The following is a 16845-nucleotide window of genomic DNA, read 5'->3' on the forward strand; positions in this document are numbered from 1 at the left end:
CTGTGACCTTGAATTTAATATTTTTGACTTCAACCACATCAGTGACATTCAGCAAATTAATGCTAATGAAATCTGAATGAAATGTAAATTTGTAATGCTTGATCATGATCCCAAAATGATTTGTAGGTAGTCTCTATTAAAATTAAATATTAATAAAAATATGCACACACAAACACACTTAGGAAAAAAAGCACAATTACTTTTGATTCATTTATTTACAAACAATACAAAATATAAATCTGAATCAAGCCTGCTGCAGAGTCACGTTCATATTCCACTCTAAATGGAAAAAAGTAATAGTGAACCAAAATCAGAAATTTGAACAAGTCAAAGAAATTTGTAAAAATTCTAAGGTTAATAAAAACCAACCGCTGGGTCTTTATTTCCGATGTGATTTCTTAGATGCCGCAGCCTCTCTACGTCCTTGTTTTAAACCCTGTAAACGAGACAAGAGTTTAAGTTGAGTTTAGGTTGAAGAAAAAAAACAAAACCAGGTGCCCAAGACAACACTTGTGAATGGCAAGAAGTAACAAACAGTAAAACTGTACCAAATAGTATCCCGTGTGATAGCCACTCATGTACCAGGAAATAAGCATACTGCCCAAAGCCTCATCATCCTCTAAAGAGTCTGGACTCATTGGTGGAGGTGGTGGGATCATCTGAGCCAACAATAAATTCATATTTTAGTTAATTTGCCCCATAAAAGCTGTATGTTTGTAAATGCCTTTACTAGATCACTTTTCATGTAAGAACAGGTTTAGATTTAAAGAGGTTTAAATTTCCAGCTGCTTCTCACTGGAGGACCGGGTGGAATCATTGGAGGCCATCCAGGGAAGAAAGGTCCAGGACCTTCTGATCGTCTACCATCCATCTGGAGACAACATCGTCTTAGTATTTTGTGTGGTGCAATATAAAAACGACTTATCTGACAAGCTAGCGAATTGCTTTGCAATGTGAATACTGCCTTTCAAAACAAGAAAAGACAGTGCCACAGAGATGTTAAATATTCACCTTTTGGAAGTGGGGTCCTGGTGGGGGTCCAGGTGGGAAGCCAGGAACCCATGATGGAGGCCCCATGGGAGATCTGCCTTTAGATTTGTGCTTCTGATGGCCGGACTGCTGCGGAGTGAAAGATCGTTCGCTCTCCTCTGTTGAAGACCGAACCTCTTTGACCTGCAATTAGACAAATGAACAGCAATAGTATACAACTGCATTATTAAAGAAATAGTTCACCCAAAAATGAAAATTTGCTGATTTACTCCCCTTCAGGCCATCCAAGATGTAGAGCAATGGGTTTCTTTATCAAAACAGATTTGGAGAAATAAACATTACTTGCTCATTAATGGATCCTCTGGGTGCCGTCAAAATGAGAGTCTAAATGGGTGATTAAAACACCACAATAATCCACAACATGACTTCAGTCCATCAATTAACATTGTAAGTGGCCCCATAAAAGCTGTATGTTTGTAAATGCCTTTACTAGATCACTTTTCATGTAAGAACAGGTTTAGATTTAAAGAGGTTTAAATTTCCAGCTGCTTCTTACTGGAGGACCGGGTGGAATCATTGGAGGCCATCCAGGGAAGAAAGGTCCAGGACCTTCTGATCGTCTGCCATCCATCTGGAGACAACATCGTCTTAGTATTTTGTGTGGTGCAATATAAAAACGACTTATCTGACAAGCTAGCGAATTGCTTTGCAATGTGAATACTGCCTTTCAAAACAAGAAAAGACAGTGCCACAGAGATGTTAAATATTCACCTTTTGGAAGTGGGGTCCTGGTGGGGGTCCAGGTGGGAAGCCAGGAACCCATGATGGAGGCCCCATGGGAGATCTGCCTTTAGATTTGTGCTTCTGACGGCCGGACTGCTGCGGAGTGAAAGATCGTTCGCTCTCCTCTGTTGAAGACCCAACCTCTTTGACCTGCAATTAGACAAATGAACAGCAATAGTATACAACTGCATTATTAAAGAAATAGTTCACCCAAAAATGAAAATTTGCTGATTTACTCCCCTTCAGGCCATCCAAGATGTAGAGCAATGGGTTTCTTTATCAAAACAGATTTGGAGAAATAAACATTACTTGCTCATTAATGGATCCTCTGGGTGCCGTCAAAATGAGAGTCTAAATGGGTGATTAAAACACCACAATAATCCACAACATGACTTCAGTCCATCAATTAACATTGTAAGTGAAAAGTTGTACGCTTGTAATAACTACAGTGAAAAAAGTGTGCCACCTGAATCAGGAGAGAAATATGCACAGAACAAGCAAAAACAATTCTAAACAATTATGTTGGTAGATTTTGTTGTAAAAGAGGAACAGGAGATTTCTGTTTTCTCTTATCACAGATTTTCCTCTTTTTCACTGGAAGAAGCAGTACTATGGATTATGTATTTGGCCAGAGATGACGGTTTGAAGTTAAAACACCTAACTGATGAATTTGTTTCTTACAAACATGCAGCTTTTCACTTAAGATGTTAATTGATGGACTTGATGAACAATTGATGAAAATTGATGAACATTACTGATGTTTTTATCAGTTGTTTGGACTCTCATTCTGACGGCACCCATTCACTGCAGAGGATCCACTGGTGAGCAAGTGATGTAATAGTAAATTTCTCCAAATCTCTTCCAATGAAGAAACAAAATCATCTACATGTTGGATGGCCTGCGGGTAGGTAATTTCAGCAAATTTTCATTTGTGTGTTTACTATTCCTTAAACCCCTCAAATGACCAATTAAAAGCAGTGCCACATTCTACATACATCCGCCGATTTCTGAGTGTCTTCATCCAAATCTGAAGCCTCTGTCAGAAGGTCACTGAGGTTCTGCTCTTCCTCATTACCATAATCAGTATAAACGACCACACAGGTGCCTTTCTCCTGATCGATTGAGGAAATCGTAGCAGCATACAAGTTGCCATCTTCAGACCAGAATGTGTAACAGGAGTCCCCAACTTGCCACTATAAAACACATTTCAGTTCATCTGCCAGCATTATTTGGATAGTCCAAATCAACTCAAGTACTGACACCATTCATGTTTACCACTTTATCAGGTGCTGCGTTACATCTTTTTCTGCTTTTACTCTTTTTCCGCTTCTTCACGGGGTTGTCTTTTTTGTGTGGCGTCACATTGTCCTCTCCTTTCAAAGCATTCTGGTGGGTAAAGCAGGAGGAGAGAAAAACAACATCAGGGTTAATTCACTGCAGAGGATCCACTGGTGAGCAAGTGATGTAATAGTAAATTTCTCCAAATCTCTTCCAATGAAGAAACAAAATCATCTACATGTTGGATGGCCTGCGGGTAGGTAATTTCAGCAAATTTTCATTTGTGTGTTTACTATTCCTTAAACCCCTCAAATGACCAATTAAAAGCAGTGCCACATTCTACATACATCCGCCGATTTCTGAGTGTCTTCATCCAAATCTGAAGCCTCTGTCAGAAGGTCACTGAGGTTCTGCTCTTCCTCATTACCATAATCAGTATAAACGACCACACAGGTGCCTTTCTCCTGATCGATTGAGGAAATCGTAGCAGCATACAAGTTGCCATCTTCAGACCAGAATGTGTAACAGGAGTCCCCAACTTGCCACTATAAAACACATTTCAGTTCATCTGCCAGCATTATTTGGATAGTCCAAATCAACTCAAGTACTGACACCATTCATGTTTACCACTTTATCAGGTGCTGCGTTACATCTTTTTCTGCTTTTACTCTTTTTCCGCTTCTTCACGGGGTTGTCTTTTTTGTGTGGCGTCACATTGTCCTCTCCTTTCAAAGCATTCTGGTGGGTAAAGCAGGAGGAGAGAAAAACAACATCAGGGTTACTGTAGAAGCAAAGTAAACTGCAATGTATCAACTGTATGGTCGCATCTTTTTAAAGCATATTACCTTGAACGACGCAACCGCTTTATCATATGCTTTAATTAAAGCTGTATCGTCCCAAATGTCAGAATCATCACTCTGAAGAGAGGGAAGAGATCACTGATCACTGAACTCTGCTGAATGATTTATGCTACATATTTCTCAGACGTTGTTACTCCAACTGACTTTAAAACCAAAACCACAAAGCAAAATAATCACAAACTAGAAGTGTTGGACTTTTAATGTGCGGCCAACATATGCTAGCTAGCTAACGAGCAACAACAACCTGCTATATTTAACGTTACTCAAATCTAAAATACTAGCTAGCGTAGCTAAATCTAACATCTTTGGCTCTCTTTTAAATGGTTCAATACTCACTTGACCCGTCCCATGACAAAATACGATTTCTTCGGCACCATTTGCCATAGGGATTTTATATTTAAACCCGTATTATTTCCCAAGTGCAACGTGCGCACTGATGTACGCAAGCTGCTGATGACGCTCAAATCATGCGACACTAGCGAATGCGATGCCCGATTCCTGAATGATTCGAATCTTTTCAACAAATGGACCTAAAAACGGTGTGAACGATTTGTTCGGGATTCGGACTGTATAGTCCGACAACCGTTTCAGACATAGATATATATACATATCTATGGTTTCAGAAGTTCGATTACTACCGAGAACCGTTAACAAATAAAATATTCTGTAAATAAAATATACTGTATAAGTGTTTTATTACTTCATAGTAATATATAAACACGAAAAAGTTGATTTTCATTAATAGCATATACAATGTGCAAAAACTTGTTCAGTTGTTCATGTAAATTAATGCGATAGTACATTTCTAAATTACTTAATGTTTCTGAACTAATCACGGCTGCAACAAACTAGGATACATGAAATTAATAAACAGACATGCATATCGCAGATGTCAGGGATAACAGGGGATAATGCGATGAACACGAAGCAAACAACGTTACGTCATAAAAAAATAGAATATTTGAGTATTAAGAACCGGTTATTTGACTGTTCAAATGAACCGAACCGACTGTTCAAATGAACCGATTCGCGGAAATGAGTCGGCTGCGACACATCGGGCTTACCTGTTGCTTAGCAACTCGTGAAAATTCCTGCCTCTGGCATATTTCTGCATGTAAATATCTAACATCCACAATGCTGGACGCTGCTTTAAGTTCATACGGAGCACAGGTCGTGCTGGCTACATCGAGCGATGAGAATCACCCACCGGAGAACATTATCGACGGGTCTGTAGATTGCTAAAAGCTGGAAGAAGAGCCAGCTAACTTAGCTAATGTTGTCAAAACACTATAAACAAATGTGTTTTGCGGTAACTTAACTGATGTAGTTATTTATTAATTTCTATAGAAAAACAGAGACTTTCTGGATTTCAACTGGCATGTTTCCACAAGAGTTTATTATCCGCTTCCCGGACAACATGAAGATTTTCACTGTCTCCATTCACAGTTACAACAGTAAGTAAAAAACACAAGCATCTTTATGCAACGCTGTCAGTCTTTAATATGGTAACTTAATGTCTTTACATTCACATTTCATTTCAGTTAAAAGGCTGAGAATAGAAAAAGGCACATCAGACGATGCTGAAAAATTTGAAGCGGTTGCAGACACCGGTAAATAAAACTACTATATTAATTATTGTCCATTCACTGATCATTTGAGTGTCTTTCACGTGAATATTGTTTGTTTCAGAGTTTGAGCACACAGAGAGCAGCCTACAGGCTAATGATATTTCTGTGAGTTACATTTCAAAGATAGGACTCTTAACATTTCAAAGATAAGACACTTAAAACCAAGATCTCACTGTTTTCCTTTCTTTTCTCTTCAGGTAAATGTATTAAATACAACACACTTACGGTTTCTCATACTGTCTGGATATGATCATTTTGTCTCTGTTCACAAAGTTAGTGTACAATCATGAGATGATCTCCATCTGCCATGTCTTTTTGTAAACTCACATGGAGTAACCAAAGTGGATCACTGTATAGTTTTCTTAACAAATAAACATTCTCCTAATTTCTAAGTCTCCTCCAGTGTTGTTAACTAAAATTAAAACCAAATATATTAAAAGTTAATTAAATAAAACAGAAATATTACTCAAATTAGAAATGTTACCCTGGCAGCTAATTGAAATAAAACAAGTACACATTTACTAAAACCATAACAAATGAAAAAGCAAAACAGAAACATTTAAGAACAAAAATGACAAAAATCCATATAAAATACTAAAACCTAAACTAAAATGACAATGGTCTTAACGAATGATATGGTTTTGTTCAAATTTTGTTAAATAGTAGTGATGCATATAAATGAACAATACCTTTGACTTTGAATTATTGACAGTGTGGATTGAATCATGGAAACAAATTGCTAGCCAGTTTGTCCCAAATGAGGAATTTGATGAAGCTCTAAAGTGTAACAGTGGCAAATGGAAGTTTGGAAATTAAAGTGTTCTTGGTATTTGAGTAATGCATTCATAGAAGCACATATTCATTTGTTAAAGAACCATGGTTTGTTTAAAAAAAAAAACACTACAGGTATGCTTACAATGATTCTTCCTTTTAAAAGTGTAGAAAACTTCAGATGTTTACTTTTATGTTCTTACGCCAAACAATATTTTGTGATGATTTACTGTCCAGAGGTGAAAAGTATTGGAGTAAATGTAATTAGTTACTGTACTTGAGTATCTTTTTAGATACTTTGTAGTTGTACTGAGAATCAAAGATATTAGCAACTTTTACTCTTTACTTCACTACATTTTTGAAAGAGTATCTGTACTCTTTACTCCACTACATTTGAAATGAGTGTTGCAGTTACACATTACATTTTGCATGGACCTAGCTTTTTCTGCAGCAGTTTATTTCTGCTACAAAAGACGTGATACTGCCTATTACAGGTGACTGAAAGTACTGCGTTTTGCCCTTACTCACCCAAACTTGTCAACAAGGCTACTTTATGTGAATGCGAGTTCCTTAAGTATTTGTGAATCACAGGTGTTTTATATATGAGATGAGGACATGACTGCAACATTATTTTATTTATCCATTATACTGAAGAGACCTTTTGTTTGTTCTAGTTTTTACATTAAATACCTGCACATAAATCCTTGCCTTTGTCATTTTCCCACCCAACTTCTCCACAACATTACAGTTTTTCACTGGCACGTCTCTTTGACTAGTGCATTTTTTAGTCTATATTTAGTATAAGTAAAATACTTAAGTACTGTTAAAATCGGATACTCTTGAGACTTTTACTCAAGTTGTTTTGGAATTGCTGACTTGTAACCTGTAGTGGAGTAATTTTCACTGTAAGGTATCTGTACTTTTACTCAAGTATGGTTTTTAGGTACTCTTTACACCTCTGTTACTGTCTTATGTATGAAGGGTACAAAACAACTAGAAATGTACACAACTTATGAGACACAACACTCAGTGACTGGTTTTACAGATTTTACTGTTGTTTTCAAACATACAAAGACAAAACAAGTCTATAAAGTTAGTGTGTACTGCCCAAAAGACATAGTAAATTGATTTAATTTAAAATTTCTAATCTTTACAAAACCAGATTTACATTCTGAAGACACCGAAGCGTGTTTTCTGTGTGGGAGCATTGAGAGCAGCACTCAGACTCAAGCCTAGGACCAGTCGAGTGTCGGCAGGGTCAATGATCCCATCGTCCCACAATCTTGAGTAGTAGAAGTGCAAAAAAAGTGAAAATCAGACATTACACTGGGAGGGAAGTAGTAGGAAAAACTCGTTCATATGACACACTCTACCGTTCAAAAGTTTGGGGCCAGTTAAGACTTTTTTTTAAAAGAAATAAATGCTTAGTATAATACTTAATACTTAATAAATAACTCAGCAAGGATGCATTAAATTGATCAAAGGTGACAGTAAAAGATTTTTAAAAAGTTATAAAAGTTTTCAATGTGGAATCAATGCTATTCTTTTAAACCTTCCATTCATCAAAGATTCCTGGGGGAAAAAAATCACGGTTTAAAAATATTAAGCAGCACAACTGTTTTCAATATTAATAATATATTGTAGGAAATATTTCTTTTAGCAGTAAATCAGCATATTAGAATGATTTCTAAAGGATTATGTGACACTTAAGAAAATTCATCTTTGCCATCACAGGAATAAATAAGTTTAAAATATAAATGAATATAATATGGAAAAAAAACCTTATGTATAAAATATAAATATTGGCGAGGATTAGAGACTTCTTTCAAAAACATTTAAAAAATCTTACTGAGCCCAAAATTTTAAAACAGTAGTGTATTACACATTAAAGCCAAAAAAAACCAAATCCACATATCACGGGCATTTTATGTAATACACAATTTAAACATACAGTACATATAAATATCTAACTAGTTACCTGGCACTGGAATAATATGGGTTTCCCTCCTCCTCAAAGCGTTTGATAATTGGCTCTTTCATTGCAGCTTCCTGCTCTGCAGTAAACTGGAAAATTAACCAAAAATGTTACAAGTTAGCTGAAAAATAAACTGTAAAAAAAAATCAAACTTAATTTCCCAAGCCCTAGAAAAGATTCATAAATTCAGTAAATTTGCTTTGTTTTTCAATTCGTACCTCTTTTCCTTCCCTGGCTTTTTGATCCTTAGTTATGGTGGCCAGCACTGTGGCTGCCTGCTCCCCTCCCATCACAGAGATCCGGGAATTAGGCCACATGTACAGGAACCTGGGGCTGTGAGGTGGACACGCAGTCACTTTAATGAGGTACTTTATCTTGAGCTGTTCAGTCAACTGGACACCTTCAGCATGTTTTTAGAGTTGTGCCTTTGAGCAGTAAGTTCACTAATAATAAAGCTTACCCATAAGCTCTGCCACACATGCCATAGTTCCCTGCTCCATACGATCCTCCAATGATGACAGTAATCTTAGGCACATTGGCACAGGCCACAGCTGTCACCATTTTAGCTCCATCTTTAGCAATACCTCCAGCCTCATACTCCCTGCCAACCATGAAGCCTGATGATAATTGGCTCTTTCATTGCAGCTTCCTGCTCTGCAGTAAACTGGAAAATTAACCAAAAATGTTACAAGTTAGCTGAAAAATAAACTGTAAAAAAAAATCAAACTTAATTTCCCAAGCCCTAGAAAAGATTCATAAATTCAGTAAATTTGCTTTGTTTTTCAATTCGTACCTCTTTTCCTTCCCTGGCTTTTTGATCCTTAGTTATGGTGGCCAGCACTGTGGCTGCCTGCTCCCCTCCCATCACAGAGATCCGGGAATTAGGCCACATGTACAGGAACCTGGGGCTGTGAGGTGCACACACAGATTTTTGAATGAGGTAGTTTATTATGTGTTGCTTAGTCAACTGGACACCTTGAGCATGTTTTTAGTGTTGTACCTTTGAGCAGCCAAGTTCATTTATAATAAAGCTTACCCATATGCTCTGCCGCACATTCCATAGTTGCCCGCACCATACGATCCTCCAATGATGACAGTAATCTTAGGCACATTGGCACAGGCCACAGCGGTCACCATTTTAGCTCCATCTTTAGCAATACCTCCAGCCTCATACTCCCTGCCAACCATGAAGCCTGATAAAAAGAGACAGCCACATCATGACGTTAATGGCAGCAGCAATTTCACTAGTCACACATGTATGATTCTATGCTGACTTAATCAGTATCAGCACTGTATTGTAACACTAAATGTATACATTCCGATGAAGCATGCATACTGACCTGTAATATTTTGAAGAAAGAGCAGCGGAATGTTTCTCTGACAGCAAAGCTCAATGAAATGAGTTCCCTATAAAATACATTTTTAAAAAATTCTAAAAATGTTTCCAGAGATTTTTTTAGCAATCATTTAAAAGTATACACTTTCACTGTATGGAAAAAAGCTTCATGGAAGATGCTACCAACCAATAATTTCGGTTTAAGAGTAGATTATGAATTTTCATTTTTATGTGTATTATCTAACTGAAGCACAATGCGTTATTAGTGCCACATTAAAAAATAAAAAATCAAGGATTACAAGATTAAAGTTGTAATATTTTGAGAATAAAGCCAAAATTACGAGAATAAAGTTGTAGCAATATGATAATGAACATTTTGAGAAAACAGTCAAAATTATGAGAATATATTCATAGCAATATGAGAATAGTTGAAATATTTTGAGAATACAGTTGAAATTACGAAAATAGTCGAAATATTTTGAGAATAGTTGAAATTACGAAAATAGTCGAAATATTTTGAGAATACAATAAAAATTACGAGAATAAAGTCGAAATATTTTGAGAAGAGTCAAAATTACGAGAATAAAGTCGAAATATTTTGAGAAGAGTCAAAATTACGAGAATAAAGTCAAAACTACGAGAATAGAGTTGTAGCAATATGATGAATATTTTGAGAAAACAGTAAAAATTAGAGAAGAGCCAAAATTACGAGAATAAAGTCGAAATATTTTGAGAATACAGTCAAAATTACGAGAATAGAGTTGTAGCAATATGATGAATATTTTGAGAAAACAGTAAAAATTAGGAGAATATATTCATAGCAATACGAGAATAGTCGAAATATTTTGAGAATACAGTCAAAATTACGAGAATAAAGTCGAAATATTTTGAGAATAGTAAAAAATTATGAGAAGTAGAAATAGTTTGAGAATAGTAAAAATTATGAGAATAAAGTAGAAATATTTTGAGAATACAGTCAAAATTATGAGAATAAAGTAGAAATATTTTGAGAATACAGTCAAAATTATGAGAATAAAATCGAAATATTTTGAGAATACAGTCAAAATTATGAGAATAAAATCTAAATATTTTGAGAATACAGTCAAAATTACGAGAATAAAGTCAAAATATTTTGAGAATAAAGTTGAATTTATTCTCGTAATTTTGTCTTTTTTCTCAAAATATTACAACTTTAATCTTGTAATTTTAGATTTTTCTTATTTTTTAATGTGCCACTAAAACACTTTCGTAGAAAGTAGATTGTAACTTTAGGTTTAGTTTTTTATTGTAGTAAAATATAATGTGTTAGTAATTCCAGAAGTTTTAAATACCTTTAGCATAAAGACGGATCAATATTGCTATGTTCCATTGTGTGACACTTCCTTAATATGAAATTTTGTTCGTAATTTAAATTCTCAATATTTCTTTACAATGCGCTGCACTGGAAGTTGACTGATTAGACTGATGAACTTGAAGCATTAAAGGTCAGAACAATGATCAGGAGATGCTCGCCTTCTTTGCAGATTCTGAAAACAGCACACCATTGTTGCCAATAATTCCCACAGGATAACCAAATATCCGTGCGAAACCTTGAAAGCAAATGAAGAAAGCCAGAACAAAGAAAGTAAGAAATAATTTTTGAAATTCAAATACAAAAAGATGTTTATTGAAAAACAGCCACCTGTGACGAGTGTGTCTCCATAGAAGGTCTTGAATTCATCGAATTTACTGCCATCAACAATACGAGCGATAACCTGAAATTGATAATTACTTCTGTCTGTTGAGGCAACATTTCAATAGGCTTGTATTCCAGTAATCAAACTGTGGCCATTACCTCTCGAATGTCAAAGTTGCGTTTGAGGTTGTCCCCCACAATACCATAAAGCTCATCGGCAGGAAACAGAGGAGCCTCTGGAGTTTCAACAGTGACCTAATGAGCAGTGGACGAGATAAAGAAGATCAGCATCAAGTCATGAAGCATCTCTGAGAAGACAAGAGCAGTTGTGTCCTCACATCAAGATTCTTCTTGTAGTTCAGGCTTCGTACGGCTTTGCGTGCAAGATGAAGAGCGTGATTATCATCCAGGGCATAATGATCAGTTACACCCGACTTTCTGAGAGGAGACAAATGTTGAAAAATATATTAGTCCCATCAAGCTCAAAACAAGTGTTTCTGTGAACATACAGGTGTTTCTCTAACCTGCAGTGAAGGTCTGCACCTCCCAGGTCTTCAGCAGACACCTCTTCCCCTGTAGCAGCTTTTACCTGTTGAATACAGAGTGAGACATTTACCATTGATGAACATAAGCAGAGTGTCAAAGCATGCCCTTTTAGGACATTAAAGGGTTAGTTCACCCAAAAATTAAAATTCTGTCATTAATTATTCACCCTCGTGTTGTTCGAAACTCGTAAGACCTTCGTTCATCTTCAGGACACAATTTAAGATATTTTTGATGAAATATGAGGGCTCTCTGACCTTCCCATAGACAGCAAAGTAACTACCATGTTCAAGGTCCAGAAAAGTACCAAGATGATCGACAAAGTAGTCCGTGTGACAAAGCGTATGGCGGCGCCGGCGCTGACCCAGATCCGGTGAAATTACGTCATCATATTCTCGTAGCTTCGTAACTCCCCTTAACCTTCGTCGGGTCAGAGAGCCCTCATATTTCATCAAAAATATCTTAAATTGTGTTCCGAAGATGAACGAAGGTCTTACGGGTTTGGAACAACACGAGGGTGAGTAATTAATGACAGAATTTTTATTTTTGGGTGAACTAACCCTTTAACACATACCAGCGGTGGTCCACCCAGAAAAATGGTCCCTTGTTTGCGTACTATGACGCTCTCATCAGCCATCGCAGGCACATAGGCGCCCCCTGCTGTACAGGAGCCCATCACAACAGCAATCTGAAACATATCAGGTACAGTTGATCCACCATGATGAATCAGCTCCCTTTGAGATGATTACAAGCAAAGCCATATGTCATGTCAATTACCAAACAATATTTATATTCATTATGTTCCTGTGGCTCAGTGGTACAGCATTGCGTTAGCAGCGCAAAAGGTCATGGGTTCAATCCCCAGGGAACACACATACTGGTAAAAAATGTATAGCCTGAATGCACTGTAAGTCGCTTTGGATAAAAGCGTCTGCTAAATGCATAAATTATTATTATTAATTATTATTATTTGCATCTATATAGTCATACATTGCGTTAGAAGAAAAGTCATGGGTTCAATCCCCAGGGAACACACATAACTGGTAAAAAATGTATAGCCTGAATGCACTGTAAGTCGCTTTGGATAAAAGCGTCTGCTAAATGCATAAATTATTATTATTAATTATTATTATTTGCATCTATATAGTCATACATTGCTTATATTAATGGTTCTCAAACTTTTGGACTCAAAGGCGTCCCAATGTCCGACACAATTAAGCTGAAATGATGAGAACACTGCTTTTCTGAATTTTTTTTTATTAACAGAAACTGGGAGTGTTGATAAATTAAACTAGCTAAAATTCTGGACGATTCAAACTACTGATTCTGTATGTTCTTCGATAAAAGTAGTTATTAAAGGAAAAAAGAAACATTTCACTTAAACATTATTTCATCATTACATCTTAACTTTTTTATAAAGCAACCAATCACGTTTCGTTTTGTGCCGCGTCATGTTTAGGGGCGTGGAAATTTCCCCACAATAACAGACCGGTGTGTAAACCTCTTGGACGTATTTTTAAAAAATATGCCGTTTATGCCGCGAACTTTACATATTTCACATAAATCAAAATATTGATTCTGTATGTTCTTCAATAAAAAAAAACAATAGTTATTAAGGGGAAAAAAAGAAAAATTTCACTTAAACATCATTACATCTTGACTTTTTGTGTTTTTAGTACAATTTTTTTTTTAAGTAATATTAAGATATCCGATGTCACCTTAAAATTTTGCTGGGCCCCCCTGGTTAGGAACCACTGGCGTATATGAAAACAAAAAGACCTGTGCAATGCCCTCCGAGGAAAGGCGAGCCTGGTTGAAGAAGATGCGTCCAAAGTGATCTCTGTCTGGGAACACATCTGCCTGTCTGGGTAAATTGGCTCCTCCAGAATCCACTAGAGAAAAACAGATCAGAGATAAAAGTATTAGTAGGAAAATGTTATTTTACACAGAATATGAACCCTCTGAGAGAACCCACCCAGATATATGCACGGTAGATGGTTTTGCTGTGCAATCTCTTGGGCGCGCAAGTGCTTCTTCACAGTGACCGGATAATAGGTTCCACCTTTGACAGTAGCATCATTTGCAACTATAATACATTCCACCCTGTGAGGTGCACAGACATGGTGTTATGAACTATAAACTTCTGTAGGTTATTAACAGATGTAACAATGCATATTGTATGCTGCTCACCCTGACACCCGACCAATACCAGTGATTATGCCTCCCGCAGGAACCTCCTCACTACCATATAACTGATAGCCAGCAAACTGGGAGAACTCAAGAAATGGAGACCTGCATTCACACAAAGAAAAAAAGTTCAGTGTGAATGGATAGCAACATTTCAATCACGACATTTTAATTGTTTGTTTATAAAAATGACTTTGTTCTTACCCAGGGTCCAACAGTCTGTCGATGCGTTCCCGAGGCAGGAGCTTTCCTCTGGATGTGTGTAGGTTTCTTGCTTTTTCTCCACCTCCTTTGAAAGTGGCAATATTGTGTAAACATGAGTGTCAGGAAATGTGCTAATGCTGCCACAAGAGTGTAAAATGTAAAATTCATTCACTGCGTTTAGGAGTATCAAATTAAATACTTTGTACTCGCTCACCGAGTTTGATCTTCTCTGCTCTGTCCTTCAACTCCTTCACCAGCGCTTGCATTCGCTCATAATTTTCCTACAATATGAAAACTGGATGGTCAACAACCATATTCAAAGTTTATTATATGAACAACTAGCCCCTGACTAAAGTCCTAAATATGGTTCAATCAAGCTTCACCCGACTTTATGGAGTTGACAAAAAAATAAAAAAAATGTTTTATATTGTATATTACACATGTACCAAGAGCAGTAACAATTTCCTTCTCTAAGCCTGTGTGACCTTGGCAAACTTACAGCAGGTGAAATATGAAGAAAACTTTTGCTTCTTATAGTAAAAAGTAGTCATGTTTATTTCAAAGATTCTTATTTTCTCTCTCACACATGTATATGAAATATTAAGATGTGCTCTTAAAATACATATTTCTGTTTTGAATGCTAATCACTGATCTATAATAGAGAACATTATATAGATCAGTGATGCTAATAATCTAATAATCAACATATTTGATAGAGAAAATATAAACGTAGATCAAAAAGTAATTTGGGTTAAACCCTTGTAGTGGTCATGTTTGATTGAAAGTTTTAAAACTGTGACAGTTTTAAAAACGGTCTAATTTGGCATATTTTGCCTCGACGTCTCAATTATCAGTGACAGGTTAGTGCAGGGTGCAAACAAGTTTCCTCGTCTAATGTATGTGTATTATATTTGAGCTATTTCACATGTCTCTTTAAATACTGACGCAGGCATGAATATTTAAGAGAAGGTACATTTTTTCACGGTTGTTGTAGCAGTTGTGTTGTGCATGTAGTGCACAAGGACACGACATGTACGGCTGCCGAAGCAGATGAACCCCCACTGCCGGCTGGCTGCAAGAGCTTGAGTCCGAGGCTTCATTCGCGGCCTAAGTTACCTGAAAGACCAGAGACTGCGAATCGGGCTGCGAGCCCACTGTTGCCACTTTGTCCGCATGATATAACCTGGAAACTGCAGCAGTTACACTCCTGCTCCGAATGAGGGAAACCACCGGTCTAACATAGTGCAGAAACATGGTTCATCCTCTAACTGACAGGTCTAAGGACGAACTCAACATGCAACGTCCCCTGACCTAACCGCTTAGGTCGGACAGCAAACGGTTAACGTTGAAGTTTAGCTCCCGTTTCCTTTGTAGTGTTGGGTCGTTCTTGAACGATTCGTTCGTTTTGAACGAATCTTTAATGTGACTCGGGAAGAACGAGTCGTCTCGGGGAGTGATTCGTTCAGTCGCGCATGCGCAACATCCTATAGGTTCTGTACTGGAATTAGTCAAGTAGTTCACCTGGTTCGAGTCTTCGGGTTTTTCCGAGTCGTTCGTTCATCACGTGACAGCCCCATAAGTTTACGCTATGCAGTCTGAGCCGGAAAGAGAATTGATTAGTTCATCTCTCGAGTCCGGGTTTTTCGAGTCACTCGTTCATCACGTGACAGCCCCATAAGTTTACGCTATGCAGTCTGAGCCGGAAAGAGAATTGATTAGTTCATCTCGAGTCTTCGGGTTTTTCGAGTCGATCGTTCATCACGTGACAGCCCCATAAGTTTAGCCTATGCAGTCTGAGCCGGAAAGAGAATTGATTAGTTCATTCATTGAGTCTTCGGGTTTTTCGAGTAGATCGTTCATCACGTGACAGACCCATAAACCCAAACCCGAAGATTTGTCAGATAAGAGGTGGTGAGCTAATCATAGACTGAAGACCCAGGTAAACAATTAATTAATCTTTTCTGTTTCTTATAGCATTATAGTTTTGTATTGTTTGTAGTGTGATCAACGTTTGCGTAAGTTGTAGACATATTAGGGAAGTAACACGTAACATTTTAATTATATTTTGTTAAAATGAACGAAATGACTCGAAAAAAGATTCGTTCATTTTGCTGAACGAGACTCAAAGGTCCGAGTTGGTAAAATGATCCGAACTTCCCATCACTATTCCTTAGCCAATGAAAACTGGTGGATTTGTAAAAGCCCCTTTTCTCTTGACATAAGAGTATCATGAAGTAGTAATCCGTTTGCTACGGACAGCACTTTATTATTGATTTTCGCTAGTAAAAATCTTGTTAGAGAGATCTTATTAAATTTTACGATCTGCAACTTTTTGTAATAAGAATTTAACCGAATTGCAGATGTAGCAGGTGTGCATTTAGAATATTTTGTGATTCAACTTATGCAGTTTGCTTGTAACACTAAATATTACTGATCTCAATAACCTGAGTTATGACTCTTGATGCTGTTATTTTGTCAAAACCACCATTACAGTTTAACTAAATATTTAATTTTACAAAACTGTCCATCATATGCTAAAAACGGTAACACTCCTTAAAGGGGTCATATGATGCTGCTAAAAAGAACATTATTTTGTGTATTTGGTGTAATGAAAT

The 16845-nt window shown here is 36.9% G+C and overlaps 3 protein-coding genes across 4 annotated transcripts; 1 reads left to right on the forward strand and 2 right to left on the reverse strand.

Moving 5' to 3' along the window:
- Positions 1–196: 196 nt before the first annotated feature.
- On the reverse strand, positions 197–4390 carry LOC107746843 (survival motor neuron protein 1-like). Its single transcript, XM_016561174.1, has 9 exons — positions 4248–4390; positions 3897–3968; positions 3679–3789; positions 3399–3596; positions 1762–1923; positions 1547–1621; positions 549–659; positions 370–436; positions 197–279 (listed from the first exon to the last, which is right to left on the reverse strand). Exons 1-8 carry the CDS (start codon positions 4293–4295, stop codon positions 380–382), a joined length of 834 nt encoding a protein of 277 aa, XP_016416660.1. The 5' UTR covers positions 4296–4390; the 3' UTR covers positions 197–279; positions 370–379.
- Positions 4391–4928: 538 nt separating this feature from the next.
- On the forward strand, positions 4929–5936 carry LOC107746844 (intraflagellar transport protein 25 homolog). The gene is made up of 5 exons (XM_016561175.1): positions 4929–5137; positions 5259–5365; positions 5453–5521; positions 5601–5644; positions 5737–5936. Exons 1-5 carry the CDS (start codon positions 4929–4931, stop codon positions 5827–5829), a joined length of 522 nt encoding a protein of 173 aa, XP_016416661.1. The 3' UTR covers positions 5830–5936.
- Positions 5937–7340: 1404 nt separating this feature from the next.
- On the reverse strand, positions 7341–15617 carry LOC107746845 (methylcrotonoyl-CoA carboxylase beta chain, mitochondrial-like). Of its 2 annotated transcripts, none has more exons than XM_016561176.1 (17): positions 15347–15617; positions 14445–14511; positions 14231–14315; positions 14030–14131; positions 13815–13942; positions 13619–13731; positions 12414–12527; positions 11821–11885; positions 11635–11734; positions 11456–11551; positions 11303–11375; positions 11134–11210; positions 9626–9692; positions 8746–8902; positions 8504–8618; positions 8289–8374; positions 7341–7592 (listed from the first exon to the last, which is right to left on the reverse strand). In XM_016561176.1, the coding sequence occupies exons 1-17, from the start codon at positions 15482–15484 to the stop codon at positions 7475–7477; spliced, it is 1701 nt and encodes a 566-aa protein (XP_016416662.1). In that variant the 5' UTR covers positions 15485–15617; the 3' UTR covers positions 7341–7474. The 2 variants fall into 2 exon arrangements, with proteins under 2 accessions (XP_016416662.1, XP_016416663.1); XM_016561177.1 differs by lacking the exons at positions 8504–8618; positions 8746–8902 and adding exons at positions 9079–9193; positions 9322–9478.
- Between the last annotated feature and the right edge of the window lie 1228 nt (positions 15618–16845).

This window comes from Sinocyclocheilus rhinocerous, unplaced genomic scaffold (assembly GCF_001515625.1).
Source record: "Sinocyclocheilus rhinocerous isolate Xijiao unplaced genomic scaffold, SAMN03320098_v1.1 scaffold468, whole genome shotgun sequence".
NCBI classification, from domain to species: Eukaryota; Metazoa; Chordata; class Actinopteri; order Cypriniformes; family Cyprinidae; genus Sinocyclocheilus; species Sinocyclocheilus rhinocerous.